The sequence below is a fragment of the Neoarius graeffei genome, chromosome 2, assembly GCF_027579695.1.
Source record: "Neoarius graeffei isolate fNeoGra1 chromosome 2, fNeoGra1.pri, whole genome shotgun sequence".
NCBI lineage: Eukaryota > Metazoa > Chordata > Actinopteri > Siluriformes > Ariidae > Neoarius > Neoarius graeffei.
In genome coordinates this window covers 79,084,071-79,108,996 of record NC_083570.1, presented here as the reverse complement: position 1 = coordinate 79,108,996, position 24,926 = coordinate 79,084,071, and the positions used below count along the sequence as shown (strand labels likewise).

Below are 24,926 nucleotides of genomic sequence, written 5' to 3'. Positions count from 1 at the left end.
GAATAGAGAAAATCAATAATCATAAATTAGAGTTATTTCGTTTTGGTTTCCCTGTTTATTATTTGTTCTGTTTTGAGTTGGAAAAAGGAAAACAAACACCAATCCCTCATTTTTTGGTCATACAGAAAAACAGGAAAACGAAATATTGAGTGGTTTTTTTGTTTTTCGTTTTCCAGATTAAATGGAATACTTGAATGATCGGATGATACACGGACCAATGAAACGTTTCCCCTTGGAAAGTTGGCATGACACCGCTGAACGGTCTGCCACTGCACTGACAATATTTTCTCACCTTCCCTCCTTCTCTTTCCCTGCTCTTCTGTTGGCTGTCCAAACCGTAATTTAGTTTGTTGCAACGTTTTCATTTTGCACTCAGGTAAAGCTCTATAATGCGACATTAGGTTAGGTAGGCATATGTGATAGAGCGTAGACTACACCCTGCCCGTTTTATCCAAAACCCAACTTCCCCGGCCGACACTAGTATAGGCTACGTCGCGTGACGCTGTGTTAGACACGGCAACGATAGAGGCTGAGAGATTTCAGATGGCATTAGACAAATGTGAATTTTACTGGGGGGAAATACAGATGACATGTGGATGCGGACGCTGCGTTTTACATTGATCACTGCTCGAATTCAGCTTAGACCAGTTTTAAATTTCTGAAAAAAATACCGAGGACATGACCTCGGTGTCCTCAATGGTAGTTACGGCCATGGTCTGGGGGCCCTCCCCCAGAAAATTTTGTATTTCTTAGATGCAATTTCCTGCATTCTAATCAATTTTAGGGTGAATAATGGCAAATCCCATCTGATTCATAGCCCTCAAATTTTTATGTAAACCACAGTGGCAAGATTGAGAATGGATTATTTTTATGCAAGTCACTCAAGTTTGGTGAAATCAACATGGCAGTTTTGTAGGGTTAAAGATTATGATTGTGGGGAAAAAAGAGTAAGGTCAAAGCATTCATAGTATTTATTATAATTCATGTATTAGCTCTTAATTGGCTAGAACACACAGTATTTATATTTATTAAAAACATTGTGGAGTTAACAAACCACTGAAATTAAACTTAAGGTGCTGAGTACCAAAAAGCACAACATTTGTAGATTCTCAAAGAACAAATAGGCAACATAACCAGCAACATTATAAAACGTTTTAAAACAGTCTATCATGCTTCAGTCTTAAAGTGTCTTCAGAATTCGTAGGTGTCTTTGTGTGTGTGTGTGTGTGAGTGAGTGAGAGAGAGGGAGAGAGAGAACAGTCAGACTCTTTGAAGTAGCCAACAAGGCACGCGCCAGGAAGATCATTAAAGGATAGAGCACAACGCGTTCTAGAACGCAACGCCTCGCGGTGCGGAGTTCGCATTGCATGCCAAAAAACATCGAGCCATAGACTCTTTATTGTAGATTACTAGTGTGCAGCACAGATCTGCAGTTTCCCTGCAAAACGTTATTCTAGAACTCTGCTCTTCCAGTCTGGCAAGTCGATATTATATAATTCCGCTCATCGTCTCTAAAAGGAGGACAAATGTGCATCTGGCTTGATGCTGCGCCGGACGCCGGACAAGACATTGAAAAGACGGACGGTCCGGCCTAAAGACGGACGTCTGGCCACCCTAAAGGCGGGGTACACCCTGGACAAGTCGCCAGGTCATCACAGGGCTGACACATAGACACAGACAACCATTCACACTCGCATACCCCTTTTCCACCAAATCAGTTCCAGGGCTGGTTCGGGGCCAGTGCTGGTGCTGGTTCACAACTCGTTCAACTTGCGAGCCAGCTGAGAACCAGTTTGCTTTTCCATAGCTCGCGGTGCTAAGGGAAGCCACGTCATTACGTTGCTGTATACATCATTACGTCGCTGTATACGTCAGTTACGTCGCTACGTTTGCATAAACCTTGGCGCGAATATTGAAGCAAAAACAACGTGGAAGAAGCAGCAGCAACAACAATAACAATAATGGATGACTTCGCGTTTGTACAGCTGCTGCTTCTCGTCGCTTAAAAATGGCGATCTTTCGCGGTCTTGTTATTGTTGTTGGTCTTAACAACTCTGCCCCCCCGCTGATGTAAGCGGTTCTTTCCTCTGGCCCAGCAAAGAGCTGGTGCTAGCCTGGAACCGGTTTTTCTGGCCCCAGAGCCAGTTCTTGGTCAGTGGAAACAGAAAACCCGGTTCCAAACTAAGCACTGGCCCCGAACCAGCCCTGGAACTGCTTTGGTGGAAAAGGGGCAACATTCACACCTACGGTCAATTTAGAGTCACCAGTTAACTTAACCTGCATGTCTTTGGACTGTGGGGGAAACCAGAGCACCCGGAGGAAACCCACACGGACACGGGGAGAACATGCAAACTCCGCACAGAAAGGCCCTCGCTGGCCACAGGGCTCGAACCCGGACCTTCTTGCTGTGAGGCGACAGCGCTAACCACTGCACCACTGTGCTGCCTAATAATAATAATAATAATAGAGTGGCAGCGACACTTACCACCTTAATGATCTTTTGGCCATTGCAAAAGTAGAAAAGACTTTCAATACGTAAATTGTGCATGAATAATTACTCAAACTTCCACTGGAAAACAACAGCAACGAGTTGATTCCTGATTACGTAGCATAAACACCGTTCCACAAGTATGGACACCTTTGTCCACAGTTATCGACACCGTTCCACAATTATCGACACCCGGATGATTATTTATTTATTTATTTTAAAATCAGTATGTGGTATTAAGTTAACAAAACATAGTTTTATTTAAAATTTGTTTTACATAGACTTATATTTAGTACACAATATCTTTTATATAAATTATATAAATGTTGGTGCTTACGTAAATAAGGAAGGCATTCTAATGTTTGTAAGGTGTCTCCCATAACCCGGTATGGAAAGTATGACCTGGAACGGGATGTTACGTTTTCTAAATATTCAGGGGTTTCATACTTCACATCTTGTACTCACACGTATTACTGCCATCTATTCTTTGATTATCCAGTATTATTATATCCTGTCACATTGTATTAATGTTGTATTCACAAGCTTTTCAATCGAAATTGACCTAAAAGCCCGGAACTCCAATTACGGAATATACCTCGGCATGACGTCACAAAGAAATCCCGTGTGGCGTAACGAGCGCCATCCTGTTGGGATGGGTTCTCACTGGATAGGTGTCTCCACTTTTAACTGTCATGATGGAGATGTTGATGTGTTAGACAGTGGAGGAGGCAACTATCTCAGGTTAACATGTTGAAGAAGTGTGGCTCGGTTTGCAAGACCAGTGTCATCAGTGTCACTAATTTTGAAATTTGTAGATGTTCAATCCCAACCTGATACTAATTCCTGTGGTGTATTTACCATAGCAAACTGTGTCAGTATTTTACATGACATTGACCCATGTACTGTCAAGTATGATGTTAGGGTCATGAGGGAGCACTTATATACTTGTATGCAAAACAAACTCTTTACCATGTTCCCACATAAAATTGTTGAGAAAACTGATAGATATAGACCCATTCATGTAGAAAGGCTTTATTGTAGTTGGAAGTTACCAGGCAGTGGCGTGCACAGATAGACACGAGGTGGTGCTTAAGCACCTGCCCCTCTGTCCAAAAAAGTGCCCTTTTGAATTTTTTTTTACAGTTTACTGAGGCCAATGTCGACATGATCTTTTAGAAAAGCCACGCCATTAAAAGCGTATGTGAAAATAATGTCCCGATGTGTGCCCCCTCCACACACACACCGGACCTCTGTCTCTCTTGCTCTGTCAACTGAACAAGCGTGCAGTGCATTCAATGTGAGGTTGCAGCAGCATAGCGTCCTGGAAGCCACGGCCTTGTCATAGCGCAGACAACACATCGGGCAGTCAGTCAGCTCTTCCCCTGCCCCACCAGCCAGGTAACACATGAATCGAGTGAAAATGTATTGTTTGCCCTCTAAGCCCAAGCTGTAATTATTTTGTCATGAAGTAGCCCGTCGCATACAGAAACAACCGCGCATAAGTATTATATTTTTTGCTAGACCATTTTCAGATTTAGGAAAACAAAAATTTCTTTTTCTATTTTGTTCAACTAGAGATTCCTGGCAAAGTCAAAAAGCCTTGATGTAATAAATTAACATTAAGTGGTTGTTTTACACCTTTAAAAACTAAAACGGGTTAATGGCGACCCGAACACAAGAGGAGGGTTAAATCTCAGACTTTTATAATAAGGTGTTCCGCATGCGCAAAAAAGTGCCCTTTTTTCCCCCCAGAGCACTTGCCCCCCAAAATGTCTGTGCGCGCCATTGTTACCAGGAGATTCAGATTTGTATTTTATATGCAATGAATGTAAAATGTGGTTTCACACTGATCGTGAAAACGTGGGTCATAAAACAGAAGCACAGATCAATAAAAATAAGAACTTGAAATGTATACAATGTCAGCTGAAGAAACGAAGAGGTAGGGGAAGAGGCAAGGAATTGTAAAATAGATGAATAAATAGTAGTTATGTTTTGACAATAAAACAACTAAACAATATATTTTGTTTTTCTTCTAACTTTATTTATCATATGAGACGGGGCGGGTTCATCTATAAAGGTGGGATGACTAATGTACCGTAAGTACCGATTTAATAAAATGGTGGACGTGATGGATGTCTCTGTGAAACTGGAACAAAAAAGGTAAGATTATGCATTATGTAAATAAATGTCACAAAAATGGTATTGCGGGACGGAACACTTGTTATACATGGGAAGGAACAGCATATAAAAACCTGGAAGGCAAATATAAGAAAATACGTGACACCACGTTAAAATACGTGACAGTACTGTTCCGTCCCGTCCAGTTCCGTACCGGGTTATGGGAGATGCGTGTTTGAAAACAAATGAACTTATAATGTTTAACCTGTGTCAAGAAAATCTTTTTATTAAACTTTCTACCTACTTTCTAAGTATTTTTGTAGAGCACATTTTTTAATCAGTCGTTGTTTGTATTAATTTCTAGTTTTGTAGTTTATCAGTAAATGTCAACAGGCAGTTGACATTGTAACAACATGAAAATCCAGGTCAAAGGTCGCATGTCATTCCTTGAACTAAAATATAAAATGTCTCCTGATATTGTAATATGTGGTAGATATTTACAACAAACTGCAAAAAAAAAAAAAAATTCTGAATGGATTGGGAAAATCCGAATATTTCAGGCATGTGATTTTTTTTTTTTTTTTTATATATGCTGGGAATTTAATTCTGGTCTAATTGTATTTATTGCAATAGAACTCTATAAGCATTCCATTCTGTTATGAATCAGAAAAAGGATTATGATAAATCACAGCACTTATATTTTTTTAAAGTACTTCATCTTCTTCAAAAATGTTACATAAAGCTCCATACATAACAGTTGTAAATGTCACTTAATTCCACAGGGTGTTGATAATGGTGGACACCGGTGAAAATGATCACGATTCGAAACATCACTTGACTTCTCAAACGCGCGTTTAGATACAAAATGGCGATTGTCAAATAAAAGAGTAAGAAATAAAGTAGGTTTCGACAAGGATATCATGAAATATCGGTGAATTTGATAAGTAAAAACATGTCCATGATCTTTCCACCATGTTTACCTGCGATGATAACGTCCAGGTTTTTCTCAACTTGCTGATCGTGCTGAAAAAAATTCCATCTCAGCTGTGTCATCAGACAACAAGATCAAAGGGCAAGGGGGGGGTCTTCCGGTTGATTAATTAACCAATAATAACTGTTGTAACTAAAACTCATCTTTGTAAAATTGTTTTTTATTGGTAAATCTGAAAAGGTTTTAATAATTATGGACTGTCGATAATTGTAGCCACCGCTGCATTAGTAATACTAGTAATATTACTATAATATTAGTAATATTACTACTACTACTAATAATAATAATAATAGTATAATAAGGGCGGCACCGTGGTTAGCACTGTCGTCTCACAGCAAGAAAGTCCTGAGTTTGAGCCCAATGGCCGACGAGGACCTTACTGTGTGGAGTTTGCATGTTTTCTCCGTGTCTGCATGGGTTTCCTCCAGGTGCTCTGGTTTCCCCCACAGTCCAAAGACATGCAGGTTAGGTTAACTGGTGACTCTAAATTGACCGTAGGTGTGAATGTGAGTGTGAATGGTTGTTTGTGTCTATGTGTTAGCCCTGCGATAACCTGGCGACTTGTCCAGGGTGTACCCTGCCTCTCGCCCATAGTCAGCTGGGATAGGCTCCAGCTTGCTTTTGACCTTGTAGAACAGGATAAGCGGCTACAGATGATGGATGAATGGATAGTATAATAAGTAGTAGTATAACTATTGTGATAATTCTTATAATTATTAAGTCCTTATTATACAAATACTTAAATCTAATATTATAATATTATACATGTCGTTGTCGTGGAGTTTGCATGTTCTCCCTGTGTCTGCGTGGGTTTCCGCCGGGTGCTCCGGTTTTCCCCACAGTTCAAAGACATGCAGATTAGCTAAAATACCCAGTCACTGGGGTTGTACAAGACAGTGCATGCTTAGTGCCGGTCCCAAGCCCGGATAGATTGGGGAAGGTTGCATCAGGAAGGGCATCCGGTGTAAAACCTATGCCAAATCATTATGCTGAATAGATCCGTTGTGGCAACCCCAAACAAACGGGAGCTGCCGAAAGAAGAAGACAAGTCGTCGTTACTGCCGTACCTGATCCGGGCTTGAGGCAAACCATGTTTGGCTGACTTGGCCATAATTGCAGCTGTAGGGTGGCCAGTTCCTTTCTGCACACTCACACACACATTCACACCTGTGGGCAATTTAGAGTAGCCGGTTAACCTAACTGCATGTCTTTGATGATGATGATGATGCCCTTTATTGTCACTAGTCACATGTACCAGCGGAATTAGCCGTCAACCTGTCCGTACATATACAACATACAATTGACATAGGGTAGACAGGACAGGAAGACAGGGATAAAGATAAAAAGGAAACACAACATGAGGAGAGAGAAGGAAAAAAAAGGACACCCCCCCCACTATGCTCCTGTCAGGAGTACAGTGTGAGAACATTTAAAAACCTTTTGCACATAAGCACACAACAACACAAGTACACTTTAAACACGGGACTTGAGGGGGGGAATCAGGGGGGAGGGGAGGAGGTAATCCAGCGCAAGCAGCTGTCCGCTCCTGCAGCCATGACGGCGCTGGTCACGCACCCGCTTGTCACACTGGGGGTAAAAATGGCGACCGCAGAGAGTTAGAGAAGGAATGCGAGGGCGAGAGTGTCTTCTGGCAGTGACCTTCAGGGGAAAATGTTGCCTCAGCAACGGCCTAAACCAAGGCCAGTGCTGTCTCGGGGCGCCGAATGTCGATAAGATATGAATTGTTTGGTCTTTCCAGACGCAGTCTTTGCACGTCCACACCGCTCGTCCATATCTGTCCATTCCGTCCATTCTATTCAAATTGATCTCCGAAAAACGTATTCCTTGCAAAGCTGAAAGTTGCTCCGAGATAACAGCCATTTTGTGGTTAAAGTTCTGAATGTCCACAGTCTGAGTGCCAACAGCTTTGCCCACCACTCCAATCATATCGGGCAGCTTTGTGGGGCTTTGAACAGCTGTCACCGTTGTCTGATTTCTTCAATATACCAGGGCAATGCATAATCCAATCAGCAAAAGTCCTGTAATCATGGTTCCGAATAGGTAGATATCTTCAATGTCCTCCACAGAAAGAATCGCCAGGCACACGATCCGCCACCGCTCCCACATGTCTATCGTGTAACCAGCCGCAAACATTCCAGCAGGACAGACGGGTTCCCCCGAACCCAGGCTTCTCGTTGAGAAAACTGTGTCAATTTTGTTAGGGGACCAGTTTGTCAATTCCATGCTTTTTTAGTTTAGAAAGTAATGCAGGAAGAGTCTCTTCAAAAAGTACAGCAGACGAGACAAGACACAGAAGCACAAGCAGGGAAAAAAGGATGTCTTTAGACTGTGGAGGAAACCCACACAGACTGAGGGAGAACATCCAAACTCCACACTGAAAGGCCCCTGTTGGCCCCTGGGCTCAAACCCAGAACCTTCTTGTGTGAGGCGACGGTGCTAACCACTACACCACTGTGCTGCCCATTATACAAGTGCTTAAGTTTAAATTATGCCAGTTGCTCTAATATTTCATCGGAAGTTGCTCATGAACAAATCAAAAACTTATTAAACAAATATAGCCCAGGTCTGAATTACTTTACCTCATGTCAACTTGCCCACTGTTATAAACCAGATATAAACCAAGACAAAGAACAGTGATCTGTTTTTTTGTTTGCAACAACAATAACAACAACGCTAATTGTATTAACAATATGTACAATACAGACTTAAAAAACAGCAGACTCTGGTAACAATAAGGTTAAATCAACAGCATGACACTCACTCATGAAATTGTGTCCATGAATCCAGTACAGCATTCAACAAACAGCTTGAAGCGGTCTAATAAAAACAACACAAAGTTCAAATCCAACACCGGCTCACTTGTCCATGGAAAAACACAGAACGAAGTCCGTGTATACACAAAAAATTCCACACTGGGAATTATGAACACAAAGTAAACAGTTCTTCAGCTGAACAAAAACCTCCAAGGGTAGTCAAATGGATCCGTTTTAAAAAAAAAAACCCTGAAATCACAAAATGCAGTTGATATGCATAGAATGCTGTAACGGGAGCCTACAAACAGTGGTGAACTGTCTTGTCTGCTGATAAACACCATGAAGAGCTCTATATCAAACTCTGTGCAAAAAAACCCCAAAACACAACTCTTCCGGAGCTGTGCTGATATCTCATATATGTTTCCGTCTTGGTTCTAGAACATGCCCGATTTCTCACAGTCTGTGTTTGTGTCCGTACTGACCTAGATTGTTCTAGAAAAGACCACTTTTAACATAAACAGGAAGTTGACGTCAGGCAAATACTATCAAAAGAAAACTTTCTAGAACCATCTAATACACACATATAAAACTAGGTCAGACATGTGTCAAAACAAAAACAAACAATCTTGTACATAACAGTGTACTCGTACATCCAAAGGCAGATTACTAGGAAACAGGGAACATAAATAGTACGAGCAATTAAGTCATTATCCTAGGTTCAGTATACTGTATTTCATACTGAAAGTGTAACGTCAGGGTCAGTATTAGCAAGGCTAAAACCAAGGACCTATTACTACATCTAGGATGATCTAGGGCCATGTGAGAAGAAACTTGGACTACTATGTTTTTCTATAAATGTTTAGGAGAAAATGTCCGAAAGCATAAAAACTAATCTCACCATCAGTCCTCATATAAATCTGCAATAGCTTTAATGGCTTTCGGAGTAGTGTCATTATAAGTGTTTTTTTCCCCCTCTACATGCTGTTTGCACTGTTATTGGAGTTGCTTTTTATCTCATTACACGTGTGTATAGTGATAAAGGTATTCTATTCTATTCTACCTTGTTAACCCCGCCGACAGTAGTCGGAGGGGTTATTATTTTCACCTGCGTCAGTCTGTGTGTGTGTGTGTGTATCTGTCTGTCTGTCTGTGTGTCTGCAAGATCTCAAGAACCAATGGATCGATTTGGACCAAATTTTGTACATGTGTTGCCAATCACCCAGGAAGGAAACCATTAAATTTTGGAGGTCAAAGGTCAAGGTCATGGCAGAACTTCGAAATTTTCGCCCAATGTATTTTAATAGGGAAAAGGCGGGGTTTGCACTCGTTAGAGTGTCCCTGTCTAGTTAGAAATAAATACAGTCTTGATCAGTTACTTGTTTACTGGGTCTGATAGTGGCAGCTGTGTGTGTGTGTGTGTGTGTGTGTGTGTGTGTGTGTGTGTGTGTGCCCTGTGATGACCTGGTGACTTGTTCAGGGTGTACCCCGCCTTTCGCCCGTGGTCAGCTGAGATAGGCTCCAGCTTGCCTGCGACCCTGTAGAACAGGATAAAGCGGCTAGAGATAATGAGATGAGATGATATATATATCAAACACCACATTGCAGCTGAAATTAAAATAGCACCACATGGTTGTTACATACCAAACAGATTGAACCAAAAGTAAAATAAAAACAGCAGATATATTTAGTCTTTCAGGGCCAGAAATAAATTGTTGGTACACAGTTTTCTTGCCTAAGGGTAGTATCTCACTGGACTGCGACAGCTCGTGACTAGTTCGAGACACAACAATTGCGATAAAATGTGCGAATTAGCGACAATTTTCACTTGGAATCACACTGAATTGATACTCCCATATTTTACCACAATTGTTGTGTCTCCAACTAGTTGCAGGCTGTCACAGCCCAGCTTTTCCTCGGCAGGCAGGGAAGTAGAGGAAGCCTCACGGAAACTGACTTGAGAAGGGTTCGCGACAGCTTTGCGACACCAGCAACGCATTTGCGACTATTTTGAGATAAATTTTGTCGCACGAATTTTTTGAACATGTTCAAAATTTCAGCGATGAAGGAGCGAGACTTTGTGGCTCATGTGAGGAAATTGAGAAGCCCCGTGAATGTTTCAAGACACTTTTGAAACTCTCGCGAGTGACGTTCGCAATTTGTTGCAAGCTGTCACAGCCCAGTGAGATACTGGCTTAAGTTGTCCTGAGTGGTATGAAAGCTACATGTAGAGGCTCGTTCGTAGTGAGACCTTGAGAAAAGTGCTATAGCTTATGCTGACGAAGTCTCTGACCCAAAGTAACTGTTTCCACTCTGTGTCCGTGTGCCTTGCAATAAATCCACTTGAAACGTCTTGAAAGTTGAACTTTAATCCTCGTTTAACAATTACAAAGGTTCTAAGATACAGAGAGTCGGTGAGTCAGTGTCAGAGAGTCAGGTAAGAAAAACTGTTCGCTTCCACGGCTTCTTGAGATCTACCCTGAGAAGCGCGAGACCGTTCTTATATAGCTGAATGAATTCTAATTCTAATTCTTGAGAAGTGTGAGACAGTTCTAATTCTTGTTCTAATTCTTCACATATGAATTCTTAAGAAGCGTGAGGCAGTTCTAATTCTTAACATATGAATTCTGATTCTTTTAACCTTGCCACATATTATTCATCATCTTAATCATGAAATAAACTACTTATATGAAATTACACACTCAAATGAAATTATATATAGCATGTAACATAAATTGTAATTCACATCTATATGACTTCTACCTTGGCCGTTACACTACATACTTTAAACTTCAGAGGGCACTAAACTCCTTTCTGCATCAAAAGATGAAACGTGCTTAACACAGCGCAAGCTGATCAAAGGTTCAGTGTCTGAATGTAACCCATGTACCTGAAATGGTATACTTTTGAAGAAAAATTTATGACAGATTTTTCATAATGTGACATGTTCTCAAGTGAAACGGGTTTAGCTTTTTGCTTGATGATACCTGGGAGTAGATGATGGGAGGAGGTGAAACCTAACATGTTTAAAATTATTTTTCTACTGCCTGGGTGTGCATGGTGACCTGCTGAAACTCAGATGTTCAGAGGTGGTCAAAAGTTTAATAGGAGAGTACAGAAAAATCAGATCTGATACTGTACAGAGTGATCATGAACAGTATGACCAGGGCCATAAATAAGGTAAAAAGGTCAGGTTTTTTTCCCCCTCAGGTTGTCTTCTTTCAAGCCTCTTGTGTGGAACTGTAGTATTCATGAATTTGGAATGAATATGTCATGAATGTGATGTAAAAATGTGTAACTGTATAAACTGTATAGTCTGAGACTGTGTATTTATCTCTGGATATTCAACCACCACTCAGTGGATTTGCTCTATGAGCAGTGTGTTCTCAGGTCCTGCAGGGTCAGCAGACCATTTTCCTGAAAGTGTTCTGTGTGCCCTGAAATAATGTCAAGTGTCTTTTACTGTAATAATCTACTCTGTACAGCTTTATAACTCTCAAGAGCTGTGTCCTATTGGTGTTGTGGGTTTAGGCACTTAAAGGAGATACGCAGAGCCTTAATTTTTAAATAAATTTCTGAGTGGATAGTATCTCCATCCTTGACCCTTGTATGCTGCATAAATGGGAATAAAAAAAAAAATATATATATATATATATATATATATATATTTTTGAGAGTTAAAATCGACCGCAAAGTTGTCATTCGAGCTGCCCTGCTGAGCCAGCCAGCTTTGAGTGGGTGATGTCACAGCAGGAACTGGTTTTAAGGCCGAGGCCTTTTACAGCTATAGACCAAAGTCATATAAATAAAAATGTATGGTGAAAATAAGAAATCCCATTACCGACTTGCTCAACTAAGACTGATTTGACTTCATTGATTGTGGGTTGACTCTCATTAAAACAGGATAGGTGTTATAACTTATGCAACATACATGTACATGCATGCATTTTCACTGATAAAACATAAAAGGCTAATTAAATAATCAGATGAACTGAGACAATCACATTCTGAAGCAAATTAAATAATCTTATACCGCTAACTTAAACACACAATACAAGTTACATGTATTAATCTAAATGCAGGTAAACAACATGTTGGTTTTTTTTTTTTATCCAAATGAGAGTCGGAGCTTACCCGTCTGTGTTCTCGCTTTTTGAAGGCTGATCTTGTGGCCGATTGTTTTTGAAACAAACAATCTGACTTTCAGTTTTCCATTCATTCACTTCTTCCACGTAAGGGTGAGATGGCAGCAATATCCAGTTTAGAAATAAACTGCTCCACTCATTCACTTTTCTTCATACTGTGCATTCCGCCATTACTGCTCGGCTCAGGCAATTACTAAAACCCGGGATGGAAAAACAACTTTCCTTTTCTTGTAGTTTTCTTTTCCTTTAATTGTTGGTATTGCACCCTCTTTCAATACAGGCTTATAGCCAATGCTCCTCAACAGATCAGAGGTCTCGTACGAGTCTTCAATAAAATGTGCAGAGCAGAGGAGAGACCACTTCATAGGTGCCCAATGTGCTCGTGAACTTCTCGCAAAACGCGTCCAAATCCTTGCAGTTTGAACATTCTTGGGCCATGAATGCAACATAAATCCAGCTTCTGTCATGTTGCTGCACCGGCAAAAAACACATCCACGTGGCATGGCGATAAATTAGCTCAAAATGGAGGATCTGAGTTGCAGTCAGCTCTGTGTTTTAGTATAGTGGAAATGGCGACGAGACCGATAGACTTCCTGTTATGACGTTACGGACGTCAAGGTCATTCACTCAGACCGCTACCTATATAAATCACTTTAATCGTAAAAATTACTATATTAGATTTATTGTTAATGCTTAAAACTATTCCTGTGCCATTCTTGAGGTCTCAAGGCATTTATAAACGAAAGTGAGGCCATGGCTCTGCGTATATGCTTTAAGTTTCTTTTCTGAAGTGCTCATGTTCAGCTTGTGACACTTCAATTGACTTGTAATTCACAAGGATCAAAGCCACTAGGATCTGAAGCCATTGCAGTAGTCTGTCATGTGCACCTTTTGGACCTTATTCTCTGTATCAAAGACTTTTATATAATTTTTTGGCTTCAGTGCACAGTCAGCTCACTCTGAACTTTGGCAGTCAGCGAACTTGTGTAACTGAGTTTACTTACGCTACGTTCACACTGCAAGGCTTAATGCTCAATTCCGATTTTTTTGTGAAATCCGATTTTTTTGTGAGGTCGTTCACATTAACAAATATATGCGACTTGTATGTGATCCTCAGTATGAACGAAAAGCGACCTAAAAGTGTTCCGCATGCGCATTGCAGGATATGACGACGTCACACGCAGTGAGCATGGCCAGTGTTTACGGAAGTAAAACCGCCTGGTTGCGGTATGACCCATCCAATCTAGCTTGAATAGCTGTATCCCCCCCAAATGGAAATCAGCTCCCTAACCTCTGCGTCCTTCCATTGAGAAGATTCAGAACCTTCACAGCCCGAAGTGTCCCTCGCATTGATGTCATGCGCAGGGGCGCAGATATGTTTTTTGAACTGGGGGGGACAAAGCTGCCAGCAAACCAACCCCAACCCCGATATGCCTGTCAAACTTGTTGTGGGTTACCATAGCAACCAAGCTTGAGCTCGCAACCTGTGCAGTCTGCGCAGCTCAACCAACCGAATATCAGTCTTTGTTTTGTTTTATGTGAGTTGTTGCAACTATGTATACACTGCTGTGCACCTCAATAAACCGAATGGTAATTAGTCTTTTGATTTTTCCGTGAGGTTTGCCTTATGCAAAGAAAGACAGCATAGACGTTTTTTCCTCCCTATAAGTGGGGGGAACCGAGTGAGTTGAATTTAAATCTGGGTGGGACGAGTCCCACCCTCTATCTGCGCACGTGATTATGCACCATGTTGTTGTAACTTTTTTTGAGAGACCCGCCGCCTACTTCAGCGCAGAATAGTGACGTTTGTGGCTTGTTGATAAGTAAGTCGGATGAATGCGACCTGGCAGTTCAGACTGAAGTCGCATATGAAAAGAGCGGATAGGAATCGGAATTAGGACCACATATCCAAACGGCCTGGGTCGGATTTGAAAAAATCGGATCTGTGTCGTTCATATTGTCAATAAAAGATCGGATACAGGTCACATATGGGCGAAAAGATCGGATTTGAGTCACTTCAGCCTGCAGTGTGAACGTAGCCTTAGCTAAGCTTACTCAGCGTATACTCATGAGTTTATGTCTCTAAAAATATCGTGGATCAGTCTTGTAATTTGCAAGCAAATGGAAACTGGTCCTGTAGAGAACAAGGTAACATTTATAGAATCAGATACACTGGTGTTGTTACACAATCAGGTACATTAGATGTGTTTCTTATGTTTTGGTAGATGTGTTTCTGAACAAAATTGGTAGTGTTCAAATTAGCGTGGAAGGAGCTTCCTGATGTAAAGAAAGTGCTGCTAGATCAGGGGTGGGCTGCTAGATCAGGGGTGGGCAAACTTTTTGGCTCAGGGGCCACATTGACTTTTGAAATTTGCCAGGCGGGCCGGGCCAACACCAAATTCATACATATCGAACATAAACCGGAAAAGCTCTAGTGTTATTGTAAGGCCTTCACTGACAAAGACCCAAATGCAGATCAGATTGACATTTATTTTAGTTCTCAGTCAACAAAGACAGAGCAGAAAAATGCTTGCAGTTCAATAGATTGGCACATAAAAAAATATATACACATAAAAACAAACACCAGCACTACAGCAGCCACCCACGACAACCAAAATTACTAAGAGTTATACTTTTTATATTATTATGTCTGTAAACATGTGACTACCATCTTATTACAGCTCCAACATAGTTTTAAAAAGAGAAAGTGTTAATACTCACATTCACTCAGCAACGGCTGAGCTGTATTCGTCCGTGCTTGCGCTGACTGGTTGTTAGCATAATTAGCATGCTTGGAGGAAAAGTGCCGTTTGATGTTATATTCCTTTAAAACTGCAACGGTTTCTTTGCAAATAAGGCATACAGCCTTTGATCGGACTTCAGCAAAAAAATATTTACAGTGGGGCAAAAAAGTATTTAGTCAGTCACCAATTGTGCAAGTTCTCCCACTTAAAAAGATGAGAGAGGCCTGTAATTTTCATCATAGGTACACTTCAACTATGAGAGACAAAATGAGAAAAAAAAAATCCAGAAAACCACATTGTCTGATTTTTAAAGAATTTATTTGCAAATTATGGTGGAAAATAAGTATTTGGTCAATAACAAAAGTTCATCTCAATACTTTGTTATATACCCTTTGTTGGCAATGACAGAGGTCAAACGTTTTCTGTAAGTCTTCACAAGGTTTTCACACACTGTTGCTGGTATTTTGGCCCATTCCTCCATGCAGATCTCCTCTAGAGCAGTGATGTTTTGGGGCTGTCGCTGGGCAACATGGACTTTCAACTCCCTCCAAAGATTTTCTATGGGGTTGAGATCTGGAGACTGGCTAGGCCACTCCAGGACCTTGAAATGCTTCTTACGAAGCCACTCCTTCGTTGCCCGGGCGGTGTGTTTGGGATCATTGTCATGCTGAAAGACCCAGCCACGTTTCGTCTTCAATGCCCTTGCTGATGGAAGGAGGTTTTCACTCAAAATCTCACGATACATGGCCCCATTCATTCTTTCCTTTACACGGATCAGTCGTCCTGGTCCCTTTGCAGAAAAACAGCCCCAAAGCATGATGTTTCCACCCCCATGCTTCACAGTAGGTATGGTGTTCTTTGGATGCAACTCAGCATTCTTTCTCTTCCAAACGCGACAAGTTGAGTTTTTACCAAAAAGTTCTATTTTGGTTTCATCTGACCATATGACATTCTCCCAATCCTCTTCTGGATCATCCAAATGCTCTCTAGCAAACTTCAGACGGGCCTGGACATGTACTGGCTTAAGCAGGGGGACACGTCTGGCACTGCAGGATTTGAGTCCCTGGCGGCGTAGTGTGTTACTGATGGTAGCCTTTGTTACTTTGGTCCCAGCTCTCTGCAGGTCATTCACTAGGTCCCCCCATGTGGTTCTGGGATTTTTGCTCACCGTTCTTGTGATCATTTTGACTCCACAGGGTGAGATCTTGCGTGGAGCCCCAGATCGAGGGAGATTATAAGTGGTCTTGTATGTCTTCCATTTTCTAATAATTGCTCCCACAGTTGATTTCTTCACACCAAGCTGCTTACCTATTGCAGATTCAGTCTTCCCAGCCTGGTGCAGGTCTGCAATTTTGTTTCTGGTGTCCTTTGACAGCTCTTTGGTCTTGGCCATAGTGGAGTTTGGAGTGTGACTGTTTGAGGTTGTGGACAGGTGTCTTTTATACTGATAACGAGTTCAAACAGGTGCCATTAATACAGGTAACGAGTGGAGGACAGAGGAGCCTCTTAAAGAAGTTGTTACAGGTCTGTGAGAGACAGAAATCTTGCTTGTTTGTAGGTGACCAAATACTTATTTTACCGAGGAATTTACCAGTTAATTCATTAAAAATCCTACAATGTGATTTCCTGGATTCTTTCCCCCCATTCCGTCTCTCATAGTTGAAGTGTGCATTTGATGAAAATTACAGGCCTCTCTCATCTTTTTAAGTGGGAGAACTTGCACAATTGGTGGCTGACTAAATACTTTTTTGCCCCACTGTAGTTGTCCATTCTTTATTGAACACCCTGCACTCACTGTCCACTTTTCTTTTTTTAGGATCACTCATTGTCAGGTTTTATCCTGTGTTCTCGAGATCATTAGTGGCACGGGCGCCAGAATGACTTACATGGCACGCGCTGCACCACTCTGCAAATGTAATCTCGCGTGAATACGACTGACTGGAAAGACGGATCTCTAGAACACCTGTCTGCGTGATAACACTGATGCTTATAGTTTATAGATCTGCTCAATCGTGTTTATATGATTGTCTTCCGCGGGCCGGATTAAAAACGCCAACGGGCCGGATGTGGCCCGCGGGCCGTAGTTTGCCCACCTCTGTGCTAGATCAACATGCCTCTCCTCCCTAATAGAAGATGATAAAAATAATCCTAGATTCCTATTTAATACTGTAGCAAAATTAACCAGGAACAAGTCCACTATAGACACATGCACACTTGCAGTATGTAGTAGCAACGACTTCATGAATTTTTTTTAATGACAAAATTGATAATATCTGACAAAAAATTCAAACTACTAATTTAAGGTCAGACAATGTAAGTGACCCTGTAGTTAACAATATAACTGTATCAGATCAGCAATTAGAATGTTTTACTCCCCTTAGAGAAACTGAATTACTTTTATTAATCTCCATATCAAAAGCCTCAACTTGTGTATTAGATCCCTTACCTACACATCTATTCAAACAGATAATACCTGAAGTAATTGAACCGCTTCTAAAAATAATAAATTATTCTCTTAGGATCGGCTATGTACCCAAATCCTTTAAGCTAGCAGTTATCAAACCCCTGATTAAAAAACCTGACCTTAAACCCTGTCAGCTGTCCAGTTATCGGCCAATATCAAACCTCCCCTTTATCTCCAAGATCCTTGAAAAAGCTGTTGCACAGCAGTGATGCTCATATTTACATAGGAATAACATCCATGAAATGTATCAGTCAGGATTTAGACCTCATCATAGCACAGAGACAGCACTGGTTAAAGTAGTAAACGACCTACTGTTGGCGTCTGATCAGGGCTGTGCCTCGCTGCTTGTGTTGCTTGACCTTTGTGCAGCATTTGATACCATTGATCATGCCATTCTTCTGGATAGACTAGAAAATGTTTTGGGAGTTAAGGGAACAGCCCTCTCCTGGCTCAGGTCTTATTTAACTGATCGCTATCAGTATGTTGATGTAAATGGTGATTTTTCTAGACATACTGAGGTAAAGTTTGGTGTTCCACAAGGTTCTGTCTTGGGTCCACTGCTTTTTTCTTTATATATGTTACCTCTGGGTGATATTATTCGGAAACATTGTATTAGTTTCCACTGTTATGCTGATGACACACAGTTGAATGTTTCTGCAAAACCAGATGAGAGACACCAGCTTAATAGAATTGATGAATGTGTAAAAGACATTAGACATTGGATGCTTATTAACTTCCTTCTGCTTAACTCTGACAAGACTGAAGTACTTGTACTAGGACCACATACAGCGAGAAGTAAGTTTTCTGATTACATAGTAACTCTGGATGCCCTTTCTGTTTCTTCACGTGCAGCAGTAAAACCTTGGGGTGATTATTGACCCCAGTCTTTCATTCGAAACTCACATTGATAACATTACCCGGATAGCTTTCTTTCATCTCAGAAATATTGCTAAGATAAGAAATTTAATGATACAGAAAAAATAGTTCATGCTTTCGTTATCTCCAGTGTAGGTACATTCAGTCCGTCTCTTTAAGAAACTACATTTCCCATCAGCCAACTTCTGCGTTGACCTACGTCACGCGTGGGCGGGATCATCTACGTCACATCCTCCAGGAAGGCATAAACCACCCGGAAACTCCTAGCTCCTCCTCTTTTGGCGCCGTGATTTCAACACGGACACAGGGAGGAATCGCTCACTCCATGAGCAAACCCAAAAAGACATCTTTTCTTTCTTGCAAGAATCAGAGTTTTGCGCTTTTCTTTGTTTACCTTTGGCCACGGTAGACTCTAAGATCGCGCGATTTCAAACTCAGCTTGAGTTTACAACCGGTTTTCATTTGTTCCTTATAAGTACGTACAACACTGCAACCAGGCAGTTATTTTAAAGTTAAGAAGCGACTGGATCCTTTTTAACTCAAAAGCAGTGCGCATTGTTTGATCAGAGACTTTCTTTTCATCACGAGCCACCACGCGTCAGACCGAGAAGTTCTCTGCGCATCACGGAAGCGACTCATGTGCTTCACAACGGCGAAACTCCAAAAGTCTCGGAACATCTCTTCATAATCTTGCTAGAGGCAAGATACTGAGTAAGACTTGGCATTTGGGCAAAACCTAGTCTTAGGAATTAGCTTTTATTGAACTAGTGTGAATTTAAACTCTGGAACGTTTAATTGTTACACTGTAGACACGCAGCGTGTTGAATTGTTCTAATTTTGTCCTCTCAATTATTTAATAGATAGGCTGTGCATGCTTCTCTTTATTCCTTACTAACATACTTAATTTCCTTATCACATCTTGACCACATCAAGATTTCAGTGGATTCAGTATTGTTATGAGCTAGTGGGTTAGCTATCGGCTAGTCCTTTGTTACTTAGAAACACGTGGTTACAGGCCTCAACAGGCCTCACAAACACACCTTAGCTAGCTTTCCTTTGCCTTAGCTAAATACAAGGCTAATCTAGGACTACACAAATGCGTGACCTCTCACAAACACACCTTAGCTAGCATTCCTTTGTCTTAGCTTAGCCACACGAGGTTAATCTAGGCCTACACGAACACGTGGTCACAGGCCTCACCTGGCCTCACAAACACACCTCAGTTAGCATCCCACACTAGCTTCTTTCTTTTACTAGGCCATAGGCCTTACCACGTGGTTAACTCCTCCCCCACAAACACACGTGGAGTTAACTACCAGAGCTAATCCTTTTTGTAGGCCACACACACAAGGCCTCTCTCTCTCCCCACACACAAACACACCTTAGCTAGCTTCCCTTTGTCTTAGCTTAGCCACACAAGGCTAATTCCTTTGTTCTCCTCAAATCCCACGTTGTGATCCCTACACCACGTGGACACACACGAACATACCTAGCTAGCATCCCATGCTAGCCTTCTGCTCAGGCCATAGGGCCTTTCACTCACACACACGCACACATCTCACACACACACACATCTCACTGTTTGTATATATTTCAACTGCCATTATCCATTTTTATCTTTGTTATAATAAATTCATTTATTATTGAAACTGTGTTTATTTGTGTTCCAATATCTCTGAAGTCCCCAATCTCCAAAGAATTCTAAAAGGTGCATATGATTTATGTAATATGGTAAGTGATCATAATAATTTGGAATATACCATGATTTAGCTGTTTGGTAATTTCTTATTAAGCACCAAAATTAATGGTATTAATTAATGAGACTGATTCCATGAGTGATTTAATGGTAACATGAGACTGATTCAATGAAAATGATTCACTGAAAATGATTCAAATGAGACTGATTCAATTTAATTATTAACCTTCAGATTTAATGAGATTGATCACTTAAAACCAAATGCACCTACACCAGGCTGGATGATTATAATGTCTTACTGTCTGGATGTTCCAATAAGTGCATAAACAAGCTCCAGTTAGTTCAAAATGCAGCAGCAAGAGTCCTTAAAGGAACTAGAAAATATGACCACATCACCCCTGTCTTATCCACACTGCATTGGCTCCCAATCAAATTTCGTATTGATTATAAAATGCTACTATTGACCTTCAAAGTACTGAATGGTCTTGCACCACAGTACCTGAGCGAACTTCTGGTCCTTTATGACCTGCCACGCCTACTTAGATCAAAAGGTGCAGGCTATCTACTGGTACCTCGTATAGTGAACGCTACATCAGGGGGCAGAGCCTTTTCTTAGAAAGCACCACAGTTATGGAACAACCTTCCAAGCAGTTTCGGGAATCAGACACAGTCTCAGCGTTTAAGTCTAGGCTGAAAACATATCTGTTTAGTCAAGCCTTTCGTTAATGGTGCTTATGAGGTAAAGGTGTAGATCTGGAGGGTCCTCAGACATGGAGTGTTTTGGCAAACTGGGATGTATGAATGCTGTCAATCCCCCACTCGCTTGCTCACTCGAGTTTGTTGACGGTGTAGTGGTTGGCTGCTTTATGTCCCGGGGCTCCCTCATGCCTGTGTTACCTTCTGGCTCTCTCCTTTTAGTTATGCTGTCATAGTTAGTTTTGCCGGAGTCCCTGCTTGTACTCAGCGCAAAATGTATACTGTTCCTACTTATTCAGGTGACATTGGGTATACCTAACAACCTGTGTTTTCTCTCTCTTCTCCCCCTCCCCCCCCCCCCAGTCTGTCCCTCTGAGTTACATGTCAATCCTGGGATCGAGATGCTGACCTCTTCTGCTCCTCGGATCTGCCTGATCCATCCTGATGCCCTGTGTCTGGTTGGAGTCTCATTGCATCGCTCCTGCACAGCAAATTCCTCAGTGTTGAATTAACACTTTCAGAGTTAATTTGGGTCCAATTGGACCTATATAAACACTCTGGGTGTTAATTCAACACTGGGGATTTTGCTGTTTGGAGGACAGCCCCATATGGACAGTTGAAAGTCACACTTGGAAGATGCTCTGGACACTTACAGTAATGCTTTTGTGGCTGAGGACTACAGTTGGCTTGCTGACTTTGGGACTGCGGTAGTCATGAACAGTTTTGCACTCAAGTTTCCATTAATGAAGACTTATAACATCAACGAAACTGACTTCATGTTCAAACTGTTAATTTTATAGTCATGTTGTCTGTTGTTGTCCAGGTGAGGATTGATCCCCTTTTGGGTCTGGTTCCTCATGAGGTTTCTTCCTTTTGTCGTCTGAGGGAGTTTTTCCTTGCCACCGTCGCCACGGGCTTGCTAATTGGGGACAGATTAGGGATAAAATTGGCTCATGTCTTCAGTCACTCAGATTCTGTAAAGCTGCTTTGGGACAATATCTATTGTTAAAAACACTATACAAATAAACTTGAAACAACCTTATCGAATCACAAGAACTCTGTTTACAGCACCGGTCATAAGTGAGCTCTAGCACGCGCTCCATGAACAAGGCGCACCTGTTTTCAATTAATGAACTAAGTGTTGGGCTATTTAAGGACTGCGCTGATGCAAGGACGATGCGAAGTATTACGCCAACTTCAGTGCACATTGCCGAGCCTTGTTTCCCATGTTTGTGGTTTTCCTGGTTTCTCGCTCCTGTTCTCGTTTTGCCTCCGACATCCTGTTTGCACCTCGACCGACCCTTTGCCTGTTTTCATGTTTATGACCTTGCCTGCTGATTTGGACTGTTTCTTTGTGTGTGTTTCATGCACTTTTTGTATCGATCGCACTGTATTATAATAAACATTTCTGCACATACGTCTGCCTCTCTCGTTCACTTGACAGTTTGAAGGTACTTTGAAGAATCTAAAATATGAAACATATTTAACACAGTTTTTGTTTACCACATAATTCCATATATGTTCCATATGTTATTTCTTAGTTTTGACATCTTCAGTATTGTCCTATAATGTAGAAAATATCCAAAATACAGAAAAAACTATGAGTAGGCGTGTCCAAAGTTTTGACCAGTACTGTATATTTGTTTAAAAATCCAAATTTAAATGCAGATCTGGACTTTTTGTTGTTCTTTGTTTTTATTTAATACATTTAATGATTTGTAGTGTTGATGCAGTGGGCAGCATTGCTACCTCACTGCTCCGGGTTTCTCAGTTTGATCATGAGTTTGTGTTACTGACTGTGAGGAGTTTTTCATGTTCTCCCTGTGCCTGCATGCATTTCCTCCAGGTTCTCTGGTTTGTCTCAAAAAACATGCTGGTAGGTCGATTCGGTTACTCTAAATCACAACTACCTTTCCTCCTGTGCCCATGCTCTCAGGATAGGTTCCAGATCCTTTTTAAATTGACGTGTTTTTTTATTCATAGACTGTGTAGTGGTCCACGATTATAAATCTTTTTTTTCTTTATAGGTTTTAGTGACCATAACGTGGCTGGTTCATCCGGTGCAGGCTTTTCTCCTGTAGCAGTTCCTGTGACCAGTGTAGACAGATGCACCCAGGCTGACCTGAAAGATCCTAAATATTCCACCAGGTTCCATCCGAGGAAGCGGCGTCGGGCAGTACGTGCAGGCAGTGGTGGGAGGTTGCTAGAGAAGGCACTGGCAAGTTTCATAAACTGGCAGCAAGTCATGGAGGAAAGATACGCCTCTCTGGAGGAAATGAGGCTGCATCAGGAGGCACGGGCTGAGAAGGAGAGGCAGCATCAGGAAGAGAGACGGGTTCAGCAGGAGAGGGAGCATGAGCTGCGTCTTGTTTCCTTACTTGCAGGGGCCTTCAGTGCAGCCAGAAGGACATCAGAGCAGGGAAGCAGCAACACTGAAACCTCTGATCCCAGTGCAACAGTGTCAGAGTTGACATTACTCTCTGTGCCACCTGCTTTTACACCCAACCCTGCCACAACCCCCACTGTACCCAGAATTCTGCAGGAAGGTCACACTGTTAATCAGGAACAGAGCAACACCATGATCCTTTACTCCAATGCAGATGTGTCAGTGCCATCCCAGTCCCCATTTGTACCCAGAATACTAAAGGATAATCAGAGAGCTGATGAGGGAAACACCAGCACAACAACCTCTGACTGCAATACAACAGCATCTGATTTAGCAACTTTCTCTGTGCCTCACAATTCTTCAGGTCCAGGCCCTGAGCCTTCCACACACCCCTTTGTGCTCAGCATGCTACAGGGTGATAAAACACCCCAGCACAGCAAATTATTGTCCCGCAGGGGTAACAGCATCCGCCATTACCAGGGACTTCTGCAGGAAGGCTACACACAGTACTTTGCCAACAAGCATGATGAGAACAGTAACCCTGATGTTAGTAGCACACAAATTACACCTTTAAATTTGAACACTTTGCTTACACATTTGTAAAGTTGTGCTTGAAAGTTTGTGAACCCTTTAGAATTTTCTATATTTCTGCATAAATATGACCTAAAACATCATCAGATTTTCACACAAGTCCTAAAAGTAGATAAAGAGAACCCAGTTAAACAAATGAGACAAAAATATTATACTTGGTCATTTATTTATTGAGGAAAATGATCCAATATTACATATCTGTCAGTGGCAAAAGTATGTGAAGCTTTGCTTTCAGTATCTGGTGTGACCCCCTTGTGCAGCAATAACTGCAAGTAAACATTTCCAGTAACTGTTGATCAGTCGTCCTGCACACCAGCTTGGAGGAATTTTAGCCCATTCCCCAATAAGGAACAGCTTTAACTCTGGGATGTTGGTGGGTTTCCTCACATGAACTGCTTGCTTCAGGTCCTTCCACAACATTTTGATTGGATTAATGTCAGGACTTTGACTTGGCCATTCCAAAACATTAACTTTTATTCTTCTTTAACCATTCTTTGGTAGAACGACTTGTGTGCTTAGGGTCATTGTCTTGCTGCATGACCCACCTTCTCTTGAGATTCAGTTCATGGACAGATGTCCTGACATTTTCCTTTAGAATTTGCTGGTATAATTCAGAATTCATTGTTCCATCAATGTTGGCAAGCCGTCCTGGCCCAGATGCAGCAAAACAAGCCCAACCCATGATACTACCACCACCATGTTTCACAGATGGGATAAGGTTTGTATGCTGGAATGCAGTGTTTTCCTTTCTCCAAACATAACACTTCTCATTTAAACCAAAAAGTTCTATTTTGGTCTCATCCATCCACAAAACATTTTTCCAATAGCCTTCTGGCTTGTCCACATGATCTTTAGCAAACTGCAGACAAGCAACAATGTTCTTTGTGGAGAGCGGTGGCTTTTTCCTTGCAACCCTGCCATGCACACCATTGTTGTTCTGTGTTCTCCTGATGGTGGACT

The 24,926-nt window shown here is 41.6% G+C and overlaps 1 protein-coding gene across 3 annotated transcripts in view; it reads left to right on the top strand.

Annotated features, from left to right (window-relative positions):
- accs (1-aminocyclopropane-1-carboxylate synthase homolog (Arabidopsis)(non-functional)) overlaps positions 1-24,926 on the top strand; it is a 70,587-nt gene that overhangs the window by 4,046 nt on the left and 41,615 nt on the right. For all 3 annotated transcript variants that reach the window (XM_060915006.1, XM_060915005.1, XM_060915003.1), the window contains exon 2: positions 23,017-23,921. In XM_060915006.1, coding sequence (XP_060770989.1) covers positions 23,017-23,921 — 905 coding nt within the window. The remainder of the gene's footprint in view (positions 1-23,016; positions 23,922-24,926) is intronic.